The sequence below is a fragment of the Gymnogyps californianus genome, chromosome 3 (assembly GCF_018139145.2).
Source record: "Gymnogyps californianus isolate 813 chromosome 3, ASM1813914v2, whole genome shotgun sequence".
Classification (NCBI taxonomy): domain Eukaryota; kingdom Metazoa; phylum Chordata; class Aves; order Accipitriformes; family Cathartidae; genus Gymnogyps; species Gymnogyps californianus.
Window position 1 is genome coordinate 9,518,995 of NC_059473.1, and position 20,281 is coordinate 9,539,275.

Genomic DNA, 20,281 nt, shown 5'->3' on the forward strand with positions numbered 1-20,281 from the left:
AGATCTTGCTGCTGTATTTCCTCAAAAATTCTGGGGTTTTTCTGCTACTTCAGGGGCCACTCCTGCAAACATTAAAAAAAAAGCGATCAACGACATTTATCTGAGCAAGGGATCTAGCTGAGAGACTGATAGGCGTTTATACCGAAAATTGGAACCGTATCTTTGCAAATAAATGTGTCAGCTGCAAGGAAGACAGGCGGTTTCTCAGCTTTTTACATCAACTTCACTGCTCTCTCTACTAGCCCTTGCACAGCTGTTCTTCAAACATGTTTGCTGCATCGTAAATGCCATAAGCCCACTCCATCTGCAACCGAGCACGTGAGTTCTCCATAAATATGCATCTCCCCAGCAAATCAAGCTGCATTTCCAGGGGAAATTAGATCAAATGCTATATGTTCAAAACGATTGTCTACATGGGAAAAATAATATACACAAGTGGTTTGCAAAGCTGATAAAGACTCAGTCCGGCTTATAGTTCACTAAAACCCTTTCTCACTTCTGCGCAGAGGCAGAGGTCTCAAAAGAATTACAGTATTAAATTGAGAGCTGGCAGGTGCCAGTCTCAGCACAATTCACTCCATACAGAATCACACATATGGCTATTTTTAGCAAATGAGAGACTGTGGCTTTGCATCCACTTCTCTAAAAGAAACCCAAAACCGGAACATTTCCAGATTTAGCACTGTGTTAAGAAAGGAATCAAAGAGAGGCAAGCATGAAAAGACTATTACACGTATTGTCCACGTCACCTTGGAATCTAAATGCTGTGGGTTGGCCGTCATAAATGCACTGTCTTGTTCTGACCTGAAGGCACATTTTATATATTTAATTATTGTGGAGCTATGCAGCAGGATTAGTCCATTAACTCTAAGTGGGAAGGCCTGCATAAATGGTAATACTGAAAAGCTTATGCAGTTGACATATTATCATGCATAGAGAGTTCATATTGAGTGGATGCAGTTGAGAGACCAAATGGATTTCTCCAGAACGTTTTCTTGACATATTGGACCAGCACAAAGCATAGGCCATGGCTTATTTGCATATTAGCTCTGACTTTTCATTGGATGCATCCAACCTCACCTCTGACGTACTCACCTCTCCCCTACAGTTGTTCCCCATCAGTGATACATGCAGGCAATGTAGCCACAGCAGGGAAGGCCCAGGCACAAGAGAGAGGTCTTGGAGGATGAAGCTGCAGTGCAAGAAGACATTCCTAGTTCTGGGAAGAAAAAGAGAGATGAGAATAGCTGAGCATGCTGGCTGCAGCTCACTTGAGGGGGCTCACCGCTCCTTTCAAAAGCACTAAGGAGTTTGCCAGGGCATAGGGGAGTGCTGCAATGTTTCTGCCCCAAGGGAAGGGAATTAGCTTAATATACCTTGCTGACTCCAGACAACAGGCTGGGAAGCCTCAGGTGCCAGGGGAACAAAAGGCAGATTTGAAGGACTGAAAAAAAACCAAAAAAAGCAGATTTGTACTTTACAAAGACATTAAAGATTCCAACCCCCACCCCTCAAATGTAGGCATAGAGAATGGAGGAATAGAAACAAATTTATCTCTTTGTTCCTGGAAGTAAATTACTGCTGTGACTTAGGAGAAATGGGACCTTGTCCTAAGTCTATGATAATCTATTTAGCTTTGAATCTTGAAAACGTCAGCATATTTGCTCTGCACTGCTGGCAAAACCACACTGCCTCCTTCTTCCTGCAGGTATTTTGCTCCCTACAGAATATCAAGCAATTAATGTCAAGTAACCATGCAGCAGCCTGAGGGCTAGGACCCATAGAAAATCCCCACAGGGACTGGAAGGGCATAGGTTTCTCTAGCCAGGGCCCATCCCACCACCCTTAGTGAGGGGGCAGCCCACAGAATCAGGCATCTCCACAGGGGTGGGCTGAAGTGAAGCCAGGTAGTCAGCCTGCAAGACAAGATCAACAGCATCAGTGGCTGGATACGTCTGTGGCAGAGCTGGCGACCAGCACTCCTAAGCATAACTTAGGAAGGCACTGAAGACCCAGGGCTGAGCTGAAATAGGGCCCATGGGCAGAGGTGTGGGTGGAGGCCCCAGGTGAGGCTGGTCAGGGCCATTAAGGTGGGCAGCAACAAAACTAACCTCCCAGAAAGACTTAGCAAAGGCAACCCCTCCCCTTGATCTACACTGATAAAGAGCATCTGGTAGGATCAGATAAGTAAATGCACTAACGCAGGTGAAGTTATCAGATTGATAAACAGAAAGGCAATGCCTACATTTAAAATTCCTTCTTCATAAATGTTCTACTCTCACCACGTTTCACTTTCACATGGTAAAACAGTTACTCAGCCTATGCATACATAATCCATAATATGGTTCTTTTTTAGTTCTCCCTCACGTTTGCAACTTTTTGCCATAATGGTCTGGAATAAAGTCACAGCCTGAGCTGTGTCCAGACAAAGATGATCATTCAGGCAGAAATAATAAGGGAAAAAAAACTCGTTATAGATCTGACCTCTCATGTACTTGGGAAACTAATTGCAATCAATGTCTTCAGCTACACACAATTTACTACAACATGATATGTCTGGCCCATGAGGCGAGTAAAACTGATACCTGGCAATGGCCATTATTCTTCACACACCACTTTAAGTGATACTATCAGATTCCCCGTGTGTAAGGCCTCTGTGATTTCATACTGAATTACATTTAAACTTACAGAAGTGGGAATTGCTGCAAGCAAAACTTTCAACAAGCCACAAAGTGCAACAGTTTCAGCAGCATATAATGAAAAATGAGAATTCTCTTGCAATGAGCAAAAAAGATAGGGAGCAATGCACATGTGGTCTTCTTTTGTGGAGCCATACTGTTATGAGATATGTATCTATATAGAGCAGCTGCTTCCTCATCTGTGCATACCACTTGGTTGATAACTTCCAAGATATTTTCAAGACCATTCATTGTTGACCTTGACAATGGTTGGAGGGATTCATTTTACCTAACTTTTGGTGGACTGCTTTTGAGGACCTTTAAAGTCAGCAGATCTTTGCAACAAATCGATGGAGTTCAGTGTATGATTCGTGATCAAATGTTGACCCCCACTGTGGGATGAGTTGCTCCTGGAACTTACTACTTGATTAGATGCAACTACTCTTTGATCAGGTGCCCTTTGACAATACAAGAGTCTTAGGTGACTCACCAAGCCCAAAAGATTCTTCTCATACATTAATGTTGATAATGCCGCTACCTCATCATACATAGAGAAATGTTGGGGTATTTTTAATAGTATTTGTTTCACTCTCGACTGTTCAGTGGGAGAAGCAATGATTGCATTGTGTAACAACTTCCCTATAGGGGAGTCCCTGCTGCCAGTGACTGCTATCGAAGGTAGGATGTTACTTACAAAACATCACATACACAGTTCTGAGAGGCAGGGATCATGCCCTACCCTTATCTTTGCAGAAACCTGGCTGGCTGGACACATTATGAAGCCTATTCTTAGCTGGATACCTAATCAAGGCAAATACAGTAGGATTTTTTTTTTTTTTTTCAGAGGTTAAGTTTTCAACAGTATGTATTCTTTTGCTTAATGTTCACAATAAAATTAATTCACTAATTAACTTGCATACACAAAGAAATGCAGCTGGGTAATGCTATATCTTCCATTTGGCTTAGCAATACTATGTTTTACCACCATGTGTACATCCCGGTTTTAGAAAAACAAAGAAAAGGTCAAAGCTCCAGTGCAACATGTAGCTGTGAAATTCTCCTAACAAAATCATTAACTCTGCCATAATGTCCAATCAAACAAAAAATATATTTGTGGCCCAAGTCCTGTGTTAGCCATAAGAATGTTGTAGTTTTAACAGCAAACAAGAACAAACGCAAAAGAATGGAAAGGATGCACAAACCTGCTCCTGGGTTAAAAGCAATCTCTAACTGTTAGATGGGAATGAGACCTGCGGGGAGTTGAATTATGGTACAACTTCCAGTTTCAAAGATCTTTCTCCTTGAAGAAATAGTACCAGCCATTGGTAAAGAGTAGTATTAGACTTAAAAAAAAAGAGATTCTGATCTGATACTGCAATTGCAGTAGGATTTTTTCTATTAAAATAAGAAGATTGCAATAAAGCGATTAAAAAAATCCCAACAGAAACCCTGAACCAAATATTGATGTTGACTGTTGACTTCAGGGAGCAAGAAACTGACCCTCAGTCTAGGCGTGGTGACTTACAAAAACCTTTTGCCGTACAGGGAGAGAGAAGAGCCACAAAACCACGTCTTTGCTCTCTCCGCTCTCCCCTCCCTCTCAGGCAGCTCTGGCTCCTGCGTACCGCTATGCAGATGCCTTAGCCCACCCCAGAGGGCTCGATCAGCCCGCTGGAGACGGCTCCCCGCGGTGAGGGGATCAGCAGGGGGATTTGGAGGGCGGTCCCCTCCGATGAGAGACCCCACGGGGCGCTGCCCGCCCCCGGAGGAGCCCTGCGGGGCGCTCCCCGCCCGCGCCGCCCGCGCTGCTGTCCGCGCCCGTGGTGCTGAACGGCGGCGGCGCCCGCCTGACGCGGCCCTGCCCGGGCCGGGCCCCCCGTGCTCCCCTCCGGGACGAATGGCGGGATTAAAGCTGCAGTAATCGGGGCCGGATTAACTCCCTGGAAACGGGCTGCAATCTGAGCAGCTGCAAATGTCCCCCAAGCCGGGAGATGGGGCGGGTGGGGAGGTGGGCGGAAGATGCGCATCCGCCGCCCAGATGCTGCGCCGCTATTAGGGGGAGGGAAAAAACCAAATGTATCATCCGCGGCTTTTGGGAAGGGCTGGGCTGGCTGGGATCCGGCAGCCCCTCCTCTTCCTCCTCCCTCCTCCTCTTCCTCTCCCTCGCAGCCTCGCTCTCCTCTCCCGGCCAGCCGCCTTCCGCGGAGGGGGCGAGACGAGCGCAGAGCCCGCAGCCCCCCCCCCCCCGGCGACAAGCGATGGGTGACATCCCCGGCCTCGTGAAAATCAGCGTTCCCTCAAAATCCAGCCCAACGACGGGGCGGTGTATTTCAAGGTGGACGGGCAGCGCTTCGGCCAGAACCGCACCATCAAGCTGCTGACCGGGGCCAAGTACAAGATCGAGGTGGCCCTCCGGCCCGGCACCGTCCAGGCCACGTAAGTGCAGCCTCCCTGCTCGGGGCGGCTCGCCCGGCCCTCCCTTCCCCATTGCTTTATTTTTAGAGGTTTAATATTTTTTCCTGGCAGGCTGACAGCATGGAATTTCCGTGGTTTCTCCCTCCCCGCCCTTTTGCGTTGGTGGCCCCGTTTCTAGGTCCGTGGCCAGCTGTTCCCAGTGCTTTCCCCGGCTGGCTCGGCAGAGAGGCTGCGTTTAGGAGATGCTTCCTTCCCTCTCCCTCCCCACCTTCTCCCGGAGCTCTTTCAAGCCCAGCTCCTTTTCTCCCTCCTTCCCCGCGGTCTGCCCTGGAAGCAGAGGGAAGAGGCCCCTCCGGCCCTGCATGTCAGGGGTGCACCATGCCCAAGCCTTGTTGCAGCATGGCAAAGCAGAGACTGAGACCCGGGAGGATGCAGATGGGGAACCAGCTCTGCATGGAGGGGCAGCCCTGGAGAAGAGATTAGACTGACCTCTCCCCAGCTACTCAAGATCAGATCCCTCCTGCCTTTCTTTTCTGCACCTCCCCTGGGTGACTGCAGAGCCCTGCCATTTTTCAGGAGTCCCAGTGAGTCAGCAGCACCTGGAGGTCTGCTAAAATCCCTGAAGCATCCCTCAGCACAGAGGCTGCCAGCCCACATGCTGGCTCCAGGCTGCTAGGGAAGGGGACCTGCGGGGCTGCTGAAAGGCTGGATCCTGTCTCTTTGCAGGACAATGGGCATCGGGGGCGTCAATGTCCCACTGGAAGAGAAATCGAGGGATGCACAGGTGGCCTCTTACACAGGGATCTACGACACAGAAGGGGTGCCCCATACCAAGAGTGGGGAGAGACAGCCCATCCAGGTCAACATGCAGGTATGTGGATCTCCGCACAGTGGGAGCTTGGCATGGGAAAACAAGGGAGAGCAGCAGGGGGTTGACTCCGAGAGAGAGGTGTGGAGGTGAAATATTCCAGGGCAAAGTCTGACCACAGCTGCTGCTCTCCTCTCTGCTTTGTGTCAGCAAGACCGCTGGTCAGAGCGTAGCTGGAAAACACAAGCCCTGCTTCCCAAGGGGAAGCCAAGAGAGCAGCAAGGGCCAGGAAGTAGTAGGGGGATTTCTAGAGACCTGCAAAGCCCTTTGGGGTGCTGCAGCAGAAAGAAAGGTGAGCTGAACCTCTCACCTCTTCTGCAGGACATATTACAGACTTCAGGCAACTCCCACCAAGGTCCCTGGCTAGGAATACAATCCCAAGCCCTCTGCATACAGGAACCCCGCTTTTGCCTGCCGGCACTGCCAGGTTTTCTGGAGCAGAGCATGCCCCAAGCACAAGGGGTGACTACTCTCTCCCCTTCCACTTGTCATCTGCAGGATGCCTGAGAGCCTGCCAGAGGTTGAAAGCATGCGTGAGAACACACACACGACCACCCCACCACCCCCCGCAAAGGCTGTCTTCTCCCTTTCTTTCCCTATATGCTTCCATTATCACATTATCTCCGCATCCACAAACCTAAGTTCTTATTCAAGTGGCTCCTCACCCCAACCTTAAAGAGAAGCTCCAAGGGCCAGAATGGGTATATGGCATGGCCCCAAAGTGAGATGACAAAAGCTTAGCCTGTAAGGCAGCAGAGCTGACAGAAGACAGGAAGAGCAGCAGGCAGATTTCCACAGCACACTTTGGGTGGTGTGCTCAGGGTGCAGAGGGAGATTTGTTTTGTTCTGGCTTTGGTTTGGTTGTTTGGATTTTTTTCCCTCTCCTGGTTACAGTTGTGAGGGATTCCTGCTGTTTATTCAATGCCTCCCCTACCAAAAAGGGGAAACGGGGCAGTAAGCCATCTTCTTGTGAAGCTCTCTTAAGGGTCTGTTCCAACTTATACAAGTTTAGGACCTTGCCAAGCCCACCAGACTTCAGCTTTTTCTCCTATTTGCTCAGTGCACACAAGATTTCATCTTGATTTTTATCTTCACTATTTTTTTCTGGAATCATCATGTAGCATGGCAATCCCCTTCTGAATAAGAACTGTAACATCTCCATTTGGAGTTTCTAATAATTGCAGCATGCGTAACTTAATTTTGGAGACCCACATCACATTAGTTACCACTTCATAATCTTAGGTTAATAAGACTACCCTGAAGTATTTGTCCACGTTAATCACTTTTCTATACAGTCACCTCCCTTTAACACCCAGGAAAACCAAACACCCAGTATGACTTCTCAACCAGCAGAATAGGGCTGCTGGATGCCACTGTTGAGTATTGCAGTTATATTTCACAATGTCCTTGTACCAGGAGGTGAAAGGGCAGTGCTCCCAAAAAAACAGCTGCTTTGACTAAGGTACCCCTGTTTTGATAGCCACCTTTATCCTTAAGTGTAGGACTGATGTGAACTCTGAAAATCTGACGTTTAACTTTTCTTATGGAGAAAACCAAGTCAAATCACAAATGAAGTAATTCCAAGAAATGCAAGGAGGGTCTGATTTTCAGATACAAGCTCTGAGATAGTTTGTTGCAGCATCAGAATGAGTAGCCACAATATTTGTCCAAACAGTTGCTTTTACAAATCAAATCCTGCGATATTAACCATGAAGCTAATTAGGATTTTCAAGCATTAAGCAGGTCCTCAAGCCCTTTTAGGATCTGATCTTGATAGATAGGTTCTTCAGTACAGACTTAGATGTCCACACTTGATAATTTTAAGTATTAAATATAGGCAACTCAACAGGGATTTACATGTTTAACACATCATTTAGTTGCTTAGCTAGACAGAGCCATAACAGATTTAGGGAACGAGCCTCAGATACCCCAGTCTGAAAACTGCTTCTAATACCTACTTCCTGAATCTTCAGAACTGGGCTTATTGCATACAGCTTTAAATTTTCCTATTTCCTTCAACTATGAGGAACTTCTGCCTCCACTTCCTTTTCTAGAACAGGCAGGATCCTGATGCATCCTAGGGAGATAAAGACACTATTTAAGGCATAAAATCTGAACTCACATTAGAAACAGATTGTGAGGTCAGTCCTGCAGTTAAAAACTGGTCTGATACTGCCAATCTAATGCCTGAAAGACAGAAGGTCCATACAGGTCCATAAGAACTTATTTCCCATTTGCTTTAAAACTTTAAACAAATAATTCTTTGTGCTCCTACTTTGACTGGCTAGCAGACATCTCACCTGTTACAGCCATAGTTTATACATGTAAAACAAGAATCCTGTTTCTGAATTCCAGAATCTGAGGATGCGTTTCTGTTACCTGAATGCTCAATTATGCACACTATCCAGAACTGCCACACTGTCTAGCAAATGGTGTAAACTAAGTTAGAAACCTCTCTTTGGGTCTCATTTTATTCTCGGTCAGACTAGACTAAGATTGAATAAAGAAGCTAGACCTCTATTTCCAGTAATAAATAGCCATCAAATCATCCTAGCATGCAAATTCAGAGGGAGCGATTAAATAACTGTTCATGCCTATAGCACTGGGTGACAGAGAATAGCAGACAAGGAAATAGGCTTCTAAGCCTGACCTACGAAGAGTAGGGCCATCCCTCTTCCCTGGGGAAGCCTGTATACAGGCGCAGTGAAGGAGCCAGGATTCAGCTGCAGGAGCCACGGGAATTCAGGGGAGCTCTGAGGATGCAGAATGCTCATTACGCCACAAAGCTTCTCCATCTGCTAAGTACTGGGCTGGGGGGGAGGCACATGGTAGTAGAAAAGCTCTGCAATTAATTCTTTCCTTCTCCTGGAAATCCAAAGCAGTCAAACTACTCAGGGTAGCTCAGCAAACTGGGTCACTGGAGGAAGATAGAATTTGTTTTCTTCCTCTATCTTGTTGAAATTCAGATCCTCCATACATTAATGAAATGCTCATCTTGTATCATATCACCTTCTACAAATGCTATTAGAAATGCCTTTTCTTCCTCAGTTTCCACACTGAGGGTGGCTGATGCTCCTCTCTGACAATTTCTCTTTGTGGATTGTGCACAGTAACATCCAATGTGCAAAATAACCTTCACTATCTTGCATTATGAGTGTCTCAGAATTACTATCAAAGATGATTAATTAAAAAAAATTGTTAATTAAGGTTTTAGTTGCTGGGAGCGATAAAATAGCCTGTACATCTGATTCTCTCTTTGTCAAAGGAAGTAGCAGAAATATTTCAGCTACTCCTTTAAGGTAACACTTGGAACTGGAGCCAAATAAAAACCTTCCACTAACAGCACGCAGCAGCTCCTGCTGTTGTCAAGGCTAAATTTAAGTTACCACAGTGGGCTAGGGGAAGGTTTAAAGCAATGTCCATTACACAGCAGCAGCTTACAAACCGTATCTTGAATTAAAAGATAAAAATACATGTCCTTCTGAGAAAACTGAATACAGAAGGCTCTGCTTGCAACTCAGGAAGAGTCACTGTGTAAAAGGGCTTTCATACTGACTTTGCAAGTGCGATTATAATAGGCAGATGATCAAAGGTCAGCTCCCAGGCACATGATGGGAACGGAAAACAGTCAAGTGAAGAAGCTGCCGTTAAAATGAGTGATGGAAATATTTAAAAGGAAAAAGCGTTGAAGAATAGCGCTGTTCAGTAGCGCTAAGTCCACTATCTAGTATCTTCTAACTACATAACACAATCAACAAGCCATACTACTGGGACCAAGAGCAATACATATAGGCTTCACACTCAACGCTTCAGATTCTCTGCAAGGTCTCAAGGCACAGGAATGCAAATTTTACATCACCATTATAACTGAAATCATAATCTATCCTCGAAAGCCTCACTCATAAGGTTTTTCTGATGTTGTAAGGGTGTCTAGCAGTGGCTTAAAAAGAGATTTTATTCTACAGAACTTACTATAGCCGTAGTCTCATTCACTTCAAAGTTGCAAGCACAATCAGACAACTTACAGTCAACGTCTCACTACTCCTTCACTGTATTAGACACTTATCTGCTAAACATGCTGATTATCTCCTTCCTACCTTCCGTTACTCATATCTAAGTTTGAAAAGCTGCACTATCACAGTACAACTAGCAATTACAGGAATGCACAAAGAACTTCGTTTGCTTAAGTTTCATGTGAAATGCGGAAGAGAATCCCAGGGAAGGAGTAAGTGGTCTAATAGCAGCATGTCTCAGTCAAGACACTGCAAACACAAGGCTACAAAACACAGGGACGTTAAAGATTTCAGATTAGGCAAAAGAAGGAATCTTCCTAATCCTAACTGCAGCCTCTAGGTATGGTATAAAGGTGAAGCGATGGCCTGTATCACTACAGATCACTGCTACATGATCTACAGTATATACAAGCTACTTTGAAATCATCAGGCCAGCTACTGCTGTGTCATCTCAGGAAGGATTATAGCTTTGATTCTTGCTGTTAGTAACATTTATCCATATGGGAACTTGAACATTTTTACTCTCTTGCCTTTCCCTGATATAAGTGCAAGAGGACAGTACATGGAGAATCTGATCCTTCATGTTTTATGTATGCCTAAGCATAAAAGACTTTATGACTGCTAGAGCAGGCTTTACAGATCTTTGATTTATTGACTTGAGGAACAATAACCCTTATATCAGCTGGTTTACTTTCTGTAGTTTCCTAAGAGCGTTGGTTCTCATTAAGATAGAGAAACCAACAAAATAATCAGCTCACTAACACTGATACTCCCTCTTCCTTGCAGTTTAACGACATTGGTGTTTTTGAAACAGTCTGGCAAGTCAAATTCTACAACTACCACAAACGGGATCATTGCCAATGGGGAAACAGTTTTGGCAGTATTGAGTACGAATGCAAACCAAATGAAACGCGCAGTCTTATGTGGATCAATAAAGAGACCTTCCACTGAAAAGATGTGAAACCAATACTGCTGGACAATCTCCCTGAAGAAAAATCTACCTTTTTAAACCAGCAAGAAGCCTTAACAAAGGCATACTGTAACATTGCTTTGTTCCATAAGGTTCCAACAACTATGTTGTATATACAGGTGGTGCCACTAAAATCTTTGCCTATTTCTGTATTTTAAGTTTACCATGGCATCTGCAACATTTTTTATCTGTCACCCTGAGAATACTGAAAAGTTCATGGTAAAGAATATTTGATAGCTGGGTAGAAAGTCATACCATCATAATACTGTCATAAGTATTTGGATTATTCCCACTAAACGGTTCCACTAGACGTAGCAACTTTTGTGAAGTGTTTTGCTTTATTGCTTAAAATTTGGGTGCAACATCACATCGGTGATTTCTGTATTTATATTTGTGTTTGCTCCTAAATCGGTGTGCTCCTTCAAGCATTTTGTCGTACATGTCATCCCAGTGGACAGCAAAAAGTGCAAATTACGGATATTTGTAGGTTTAGCTAAATGGCAGCTACTGCACTGTTGATATTGTGCTTTCATACCAGGGAATTTGGAAACTCATTCTCCCTTTTGTTAAGTGCTGTAAGATATTCTGTGAAAAGTCTGCTAATTTACCAGATCTCTCAAAATAGGATTCTTTGTTGTTAAGTTTCCCAGTCTCTGAAATAGCTTTAGGAAATGGTATAAAACAAGCTAACCTGAATGAAGGAAAAGCAATAAATCAGTTGTGGTATCAAAGACATCTAACAACACGGCTAATATCTATCTTAAGACCATATAGTATTCTTGAAAGATAGAGCAGCCATACTTTATTTAGTTCTTAGAGTTTTGATAGTAATCTCCATTTTTGTTTTAACGACACATTGCTCAAATCAGTAAAATCCTACAAATCAACTTTTTCAAGCCTGACCACTGTATTGTACCAAAATCAACAGGATTTCTGACCAACAAACACTCAGCAGTGTGAAGAGAGTACAGATCCCAGTGCGTGTTTATACATGCATTGCACTCTTTCAAATAAAGATAAGCATGTAAGCATTTGCATGGTTATGACTAAAGGTGCTACATAAACACTAGATCAGTGTTTAATGCATACAGACAACAAAAACCAAACATATCTTTTCTTTCAGTAATTAAAGCAGGGAAACAAATACACTCTCCCCTCCCCAACTTGGGCTGAAGCTGTCAGTTCTTGCATATCTGTTACTCCTTTTGTGAATAATTTGTAAATTGTGTATGTAAATGGTAACCATGACTTTTGATCTTTGTAATAAAGGACTTAAACAATTTCTTCTCTAGTATGACCATCTAAATGAAATGAAAATACTGTATCAAAAAAGGCAGTGTTTTAGAAAGTCAGACAGCAGAGGGTACGTAGTCAGTGCTTTCTGAGAATCCAGTCTGAAGTACCTCATGTTCTTTACCCAAAGCTACTGTTTCTAGGAAATACAGATCCAGTGTGCTAGAATGCAGACAGTTAATGTGATAACACTCAATAGAGCTTACTGATAAAATTCAACTGCATTTTGTTGCACTAACATAGCGTGGAAAGTAGAGATTTAGGTCAGAAGTGAAATACCAAAGAAATAATTTCTTCCACTGAATTATTAATCAAAAAGCTTGACTGTTTGCAGATTTCTACAGACAAAAGAGCCTGACAGTAGCACTGATGTAATACACCACTGAAACAGTGAGCTAGCCAGCTGCATCTCTACTCTGAGGCAATATTACACGGGCAAATTTCACTGCAATGAAATTCTGGAAATAATCTTCTGCGTTAACTTCTTTCCTAGACTTTTCCTAGACTACAGAAAGAATTCTTTAAAATGAAAAAGCTGAACTGAACAAATTCAAATGAAAGCTGTACTTCAGACAGAAGTGTTATTGCCAGCACTTTAGCAGAAATTTCCAGATAGCCGGCTTCAATGATACTGAACTTCCAGCTGTCAATCAACTCTATCTCTGCACTACTAGAAAGCCATTTTATTCTGCAACAATTAGCATACTTTGGTTTATTTTGTTTGTACATATGAACTGAAAGCACATCAGCAAGAAATACTTATGATACATAAATTAACAGAGAAACTCCTGTCCCAGGAAAATTAAAATGTGTAAGACAGGCCTTCACTTTGAGTTCAGCTTCTATGAAATCCCTGGCCCACAATGTCCTAGCTCTCCAGCATTTAAGAAATGTTACAGTGAATAAATCTAGCCTATCCTGGCAGAGGAGGGCTGTTATTCTCAGCTAGCTGGAAGCACACCATTCCCAAGGTAAATACTCATGCCCATATTAATGCCAAATAGTGCAGCTCTTTTCTTACGTCCTAGCAAGTCCTGTAGCAATTCAGTTCAGAGGGTGGTCAAGAAAGAGCCTGCAGATGGAACGACTTGCTTTTAAAACGAAGGAGAGAACAGCCAGACCAACTGGCTTGCAGGTTCCATATCCTGAGACTGAACATCGCTGCCCAGGATTGCAGCACCCCTTTTACAGACAGTGGCAGTGATAAAAAGGATGAGAACTGGTTAACAGCTTATCTTGGTGAAGGTGTAAATGACATTTATCAGCTGTTATATCCTTCTCCCCTAGGCGAGGTTTAAGCATACAGAAATGTGGCTTGATGGCCTTGCATTATTCCTAAATAGAAGATTATTCACATGGTGTTTGTTGAGTATCCATACCACCAGCGCTGATACTCCGTACATGTAAAGCAAAATAGTCCCAATTTCCCCTTGCTCAACAAGTGCTTTGCTAACAAAGCAAACATTTGCTCCTAGTAAAGGAGACCCAGGACTTCAGCAGTTCCCTGGAAAATGTTTTGAATTTCTTTCATCCAGGACAACTCTCGTAAATATTCATAAAGCTTGAGTCACTAAAAAACTGTTGTGTGACAGATTGATGCATTATTCAATCAGCAGCATTTACTCTCCAGCCAAGTTTGTTCTTCACACAGCTTCTTCTAATTAGTATTTCCATTTTTGTACAGAACTTCAAAATTCAGAACAGGACACAATACACTAAGCTTAAATATATATTTATTTTTATCCATTACAATGTCAGAAAATGCTGACAATGTGTCAATCCAGCTGAAGCCACAAAGCACTTGTATCTGAAGGTTTTATACATGAGAGACTTCAAGATTTTCCTCATGAAGTGTCCAGCTTTCATTTTCATAAGAAAGACTGAAACAAATATACCGAATCTTTCGGAGTCACTTTTTCATCTATATTTAGGTAGCAGTTAGCACTTTCAGACTGCTGAGTAAAAGGATCCAAAAGCAAGTTATTAGTCATGATTATTACAGTTGCGATCCTGCATAGGGCTTGCATTAGATCATTAGTTTGCATAACGCTTTGTGTTTAGCGCAGCTACCACAGGCTTTGGTATCTCCTACCATCTGACTGTATCTGAAAAAGAAATAATGTCATAAAGTCTCCATGCCCTACTAACACAAGTTAGGGAGGTTTCACTGGCTTCAGCGGAGGCTCTGTCCATTGGTTTGCAGATGCAGAGTGACCCTTACTGATTCCAGCCTAGCAGAGTATCAGAAAACCTTGTTTATTACATTCTTCCTATAAAAGATGTGAACAGAACTTCTGTACAATGAAGCTGTAAGTTTTGTAATACAAGGCTTTTACGTGCCAGTAGAGGTTGGTTTCCATTTGGTTAAGAGCACCTGCCTCACTTGCTATGTAAAATTTTGATGCATGTACTATGTTGAACAGTTCTATTCTTCTAAAGTCTCCGTGTAAAGCTTTGATTAAATAAGGACGTGGCATGTTGTAAATGCTAACCTCTTTCTGAGATCTGAAACAAATGCTGTGGCTTTCAGAATTCAAAGCACTGAGCATTGCCTTAATAGCTGTGTCAACCCTGAAGCACAAAGCAGCAGTATAATGAGTCTTACAACATTCATGTTTTCCCTTAGCTCTACAAAGCTCACAAGTGATGACTGGAAAGTCCCCTTAGCACAGCTAATCCAGATCTTTGGCTAGGAGAGACAGGCACTCCTGCCCACAGGCCTTCTTTGCTGCATGCTTGGCAGCTTTCGCCAGCATTCCTTGGACTGCTTCCTTTTCCCCTCTCCCCGAGACCAGCATTTAAGGCTTCAAATCCCTGTGAGCCCTGGCTTTCAGCCTGAGGAAGACAAGGCTGCATCAATCCAGGAAGAGCCAAACCAGTCCTCTCTGCATCGTTTTCTCTGTCCCTACCTCAAAGTTGTTGATTATTTCTCTTACTAGTTGACACAGCTTAGTTCTGTGCACTCAGGAAGGATAATCCCATGACTGACTTTATACATTACATATAACCTTCCCTGCCTCTTCCTGCAGAAGAACTCACAGGGATTCAAACTGTATCTCAACTATAAATAAGAAGAAAATGACCAGCTACCAAAAAAAATAAAGAAGTGAAGTTGGATTATAGAAAGCACTGCTGATGGTCAGTGGTGGAGGTCCTGCAGCATTTGCCATTACAGTGCTGGAGAACTCAGACAACTACATAGATTGTTTCCACGGTGCTCTAACACTCACTAAATTTCTCAGCATAATAAGATACACACAAGTGAAGAATCATAAGCTTTTGTGAATTCTCTCACTGCAATCATTGGAGTTTGTAATCTTTTGACTTGCAGTGAGTTGCACTACTCAGGTATGACTACATAGATACAAACAGATCTCCATTGGAGACAAGGCTTAAAAGCAATGATAGCTTTTCCATCAATGTTGATGCCAAAAATCTTAAATTAAAAAAATAATTCGTAACAGCACATCTGCATTGACCAAGTGTAAGGCTTTGATATTCTGTTTTTCCTCATTTGGACAAACTTGAGTCTTAATGCTGCCACATACAAGTGCTTCGTATGCTATCCGTAACGCCTCTGTTTCCCTCCCTCAGAGAATAGACACTCCTACTCCCTTTATCCCAAATAGCAAGGAACAGCCGGGTATCCCATCCTGTAACTTCTGCAGCCTTTGAACAATCCTGAGAGAAGCAATAATAAACTATTAGTTGATGATGAAGGCGGCAAGAACCATACAACTGTGTTGGAGGTAAGATGGACCTTCTGCCCATTCTCAGCATGGTAATTGCAAGGTTAGGTGCCATCCTGCTGTTACAGGAGTGACTGTGATAACGTCATCGGTAATATCTACATTAAGCTACAGCGTATGTGCTACAGGGACCAAATGCTCTCAGAAGCTTGAGCTGAATCATTATGAGTTTAATGAGTGAACCCCAGAGGGCCTTGTCTGCAGAGAAGTGGCAGTAGCATGCAATAATATCACAACATATACCATTTTCTGACTATGATGGCACTCTTCTGCTCAGTCTAAGTTGCTATGCCAACAGATTCACCTAAGGTACTTCCACATTTCAGACTTATTGTAGAGAACAAGCCCTGGCCAATTCTATGTATAGACTATATAGTCTAAAGTTGGTGTTTTTTGTTTTATGTTTGTTTTTAACTGTTATTTTTACTTCTGGCTTCAGAGACATCTCTGCCTAAATACTACACTACAGGCAAGCTGAGCAAATGCAAGAAATACCACTGTGTGAAAATACAACTGCAGTCATCCATGTTCTGTACGGAAACTATGTGACTGCACTCCAAAGATTTAAAAGCATTAAAACAAAAAAAAAAATGGCTTCATGTGTCTTTCAGTTCTGTCACAGACTGAACACTGTTCAAGAGACTTGCAACATTTTGTCTATCAGAACAAGGCAATAAATGTGCTGATCATCTCATTTTCAAATGCACAATGCTTACACTGAACTTTGCTACCCTTGAGGTGGATAGTTAAGAAACCAAGAAAAGGTGCCAAATGCACTCCTGGTACAAAGTTCCACCAAAATGCATGAAGTTAACATGAGGGACAAATTTGCCCCAGTATGCTAAAATGTGGATTAATTGCCCTTGCTTAAAACAGAACTGCAAGAATTTAGACCTAACCATTTTAATACAAATTAAGTATAACTCACTGAGGAAATACTTCCAGGGAGGCTGGTTGTTTTAAATACAGTGAAAAGATCTCCTCTACAGATCATTTGCCCTATCTTAGAAAAATACTTCTTTTTCTCTAGGGATCAGGAACTAACATTTTGTGCTTGCATACAGGTACAGAATCAGTTACATAATGAGCCAGCAGAGCTGAAAAATTTCTTGCAGTTTTTTTTTTTGTTTTTAAAATAAAAACAGCTATCATTTCTTACCTCCTTCTGCTTCAGCCCTTCCGCTTCAGCAGCAGCTCTCAAGCACAAATAAGCAAGCAAAGAAGGAATGCTGCCACATACTTAGCTCCAGGACTGAGATAGGATCCAAACAGCACAGGAAGGGGAGATTATTAGCCACCTTGTCAGTCCTCCTATAGCCTTTATTCTTGGAGAACCATGACTAGGATAGGTAAGTACACGTTTTTTTTCCATGCACTCTACTCTACAAATCCACGAGTGATCATGCCTCATCTGAGACACCAGCTTCTGTCTAGATATCTAAAGGGAAAACAGTGGAGGGGCATGAGCTTGGAGTCATGGTACTACAGAAACAGCCAGAGAGAGACCGGAGAATCTCAGAGCATATTCAAAGACACTGAGCTTTTGACCCACAGGCAGCGAGGGCAACAGTCACTAAGAGTCTTCATATGAAAATATAACAATACCAGAGAACTCCCCCAAAAATTCTTTTGGTAGTCTCCATCTCAGTCACCTCTAATACTCCATCTAGGTTCTGCTAGAAAGACTGCTCCTAACCTCAAAAATCTCCTACAGAACTTCCCATTGTTTTTATTGGTAAGTAGCTTTAAGCTTCTGGCTCACTAAGCTCAGTGTCAGTAACTTTCCACAGATTTCATACCGATCTCAAAACTCTTCAGATCTCACTAGAGCATTCTCCAGGCAGTCAGTAGTTGCCAGTGAATACTGTCATAGCTTACCTACCATCCCCTAATGTCCCATCTTATCTTTCATCCGTAATGAAGAGACAGAAAAGGCCTTCTGTTCTCTCAGCATTTGCTGTTCAATCTATTACACATTTGCCTTGAAGGCTCTGCAGTAAGTAGCTATTTACAAAACTTGTAAGATCCCCAGTCATTCAATAACTTTTAATGTAATAATCCAAGGGGGTGGGGGAAGCAGCACTATATTCCATATTATGGGATAGGCAAGGAAGCCCTTATACTTCCTACACAGAGGGCATACCAACTGAGTACATCAATACCCTGTGGAGCAGCACCACTCAGAGACACTAGGAACTACTCAAAGCAGAAGTTGGCATAGCTTGACCAGGCAGCGTTCATTGCTCTGATTTTGTGCCTCTTCTCACTCCGGTTCAAGTAGCACCACTGCAGTTTTGGAGCTGCGTTCCCATGAGGCACAGCTACAACAAAAAAGACCAAGTGGCTAAGGGAATCAAGAGAGCACTTCTTAGTTCCCAGGTCAGGGTACATGCCCTTCCTGAACCCAAATTCAACACCAGGATAAAATGTGGACATGCAGCAGCCTCCTTCCTCCGACTGCTGCATCCTATTTTCGCACAGAAACGAAACCTTGGTGAACAGCCCAGGTGTAAATCAAGACTGAGGGACTTGCTATATTCTTATAGGGAAGCCTGGATAGAACACAGTGTTAACCTGTATCATACCATGGCCAGGCTAGCCTCTTAGCAACTGTCTCACCCATCTTCATTCTAATCAAATACCAAAATCTAGACATTAACCATGTTGCCTTCACAGCCTTCTTACCTGCTATGTCACTACTGATTCTCTAGAAGAGCAGACTATGAAGAAGATAACCTTATACTGGGAGAAGGGGCACAGATTCTCCCTGGTTAGCACACGCCACCTGTTTTTACTTCTCTGGCTCCAAAGAAAAGACACATCTAAATTGTTTAACAATCCACCTTCTAACAAGTACTTCATGCAAGCTACACTTGGCTGTGAAAAAAATCAAGAAACTGGAATCCTAAAATCCAAAGTGATTATTTCTGCAGAAGGCATCAATTTTACATTGTTCTTCCTACAGAAAGGTAGTGTTTTCTCTGTCAAGACAGCGTAAGGTAGCCCAGGAAAAAATCAGAGCCAAGTTTCACTGTCACTGTTCTCATTTGCTTGTTCTAAAGACTGTATTCATTTTCTTTTTGTTTTTCAGATTCTTCATTTCAGCATGCTACAAATCTTGATCTAAGCTAATAGTTTGTGTGGACAAACAACGCAATAACTTAAATAGCCATCTAGTTTTCTCTTTTACAGTACATCTGGTAAAATAACCAGTTCTTACTTTCTGGAGAGAAAGATGACGAACTCACATACTCGTATGTATGTTCACAAACACAAGCACACACAAAGAAGTGTTTTAATGTGTTGAACATTAGCCCCAATTTTAAATATTATTTACAAATAAAAAGGGCCAAAACCCAAGTTAACAGCAAGTTCAAGTGTCAAATCCAGGAAATCTTTCTCCTTTATATGCTCACTACAAGTGTCATGGAAACACTTTCCATTCCATGAGATTCAAGCTTGTTTTAGTCCACATTTTATTTGATACTGGAGAACTTCAATTCAGGAGAAAAAAGGTGGAATCCATTTTAGTCCATCTACTTCTTACCTTATGGGCTTTTAATAAAAAGTCATAGAAATGAAAGATTAAATGATGTGATGGTCCTTAGGATGCTGTAAAAAAAGTAGGCTGGCTCTATCATATCTTAGATCAGTTATGAGTTACCTGCTGTGTAGCCCCTTTGATGCAGAATTCCTGGAGGAGGACAAGGCTTTAATGCAATCTGCATCAGGTAATCCAAACCAGTGCTTTAAATTTCTGCAAAAACACCAGGACAATTCTCTGCAATTCTGTTTCATCCATGATCTACAAATTTTTAAACAAGACTTCATTTAAAGTGAGCAGGTACAAATTATTAGTCATTACAGTCAAGAATAAATGCCTAGCCCTGGTAAGTTTTCTTCTCTGTATTTTTAATCATTATTTCAATTCCCACAGCTCCAGTAAAAGAAAATTAACTGCTGAGGATTCAGGGATTTGAAACAATGTTCTTCCAGCTCACAGTTACTTCACAGAAATCACTGCCGTGTGAATACCAAAAACATAGTAAAACTTTTACTGTACTTTTGTTCTCAGTAGTATATCACAATGAACCGTGGAACTTATGGAGACTAATTTCCTGTCCATCTCCTGTGGATTCTCTGGTGTTTTAATATTACAGTTCAACTCATATTGCAGTCTTTCTGTCATTATGGACACTAATTTCAACCACTGTACTCTGTTCAGATATGTAATTTCATAAAACTCGAAGCAACTCAGTATGGGACCCCAGCCTCTCTTTTGATTTTCATGAAAA

General features: G+C 42.7%; 1 protein-coding gene and 1 long non-coding RNA gene across 2 annotated transcripts in view; one reads left to right on the top strand and one right to left on the bottom strand.

The window, feature by feature from the left end:
- LOC127015007 (uncharacterized) overlaps window positions 1–20,281 on the bottom strand; it is a 40,537-nt gene continuing 20,256 nt past the window's right edge. The window contains exons 4-6 of the long non-coding RNA XR_007766260.1: window positions 1,377–1,444; window positions 1,096–1,219; window positions 1–62 (exon numbers count right to left, since the gene is read on the bottom strand). This is a non-coding gene — a long non-coding RNA (uncharacterized LOC127015007). The remainder of the gene's footprint in view (window positions 63–1,095; window positions 1,220–1,376; window positions 1,445–20,281) is intronic.
- CNRIP1 (cannabinoid receptor interacting protein 1) lies at window positions 4,937–11,687 on the top strand. Its single transcript, XM_050894703.1, is given in 4 exon segments — window positions 4,937–4,970; window positions 4,973–5,114; window positions 5,820–5,964; window positions 10,761–11,687. Coding segments are annotated over 4 exon segments (486 nt in total). The 3' UTR covers window positions 10,926–11,687.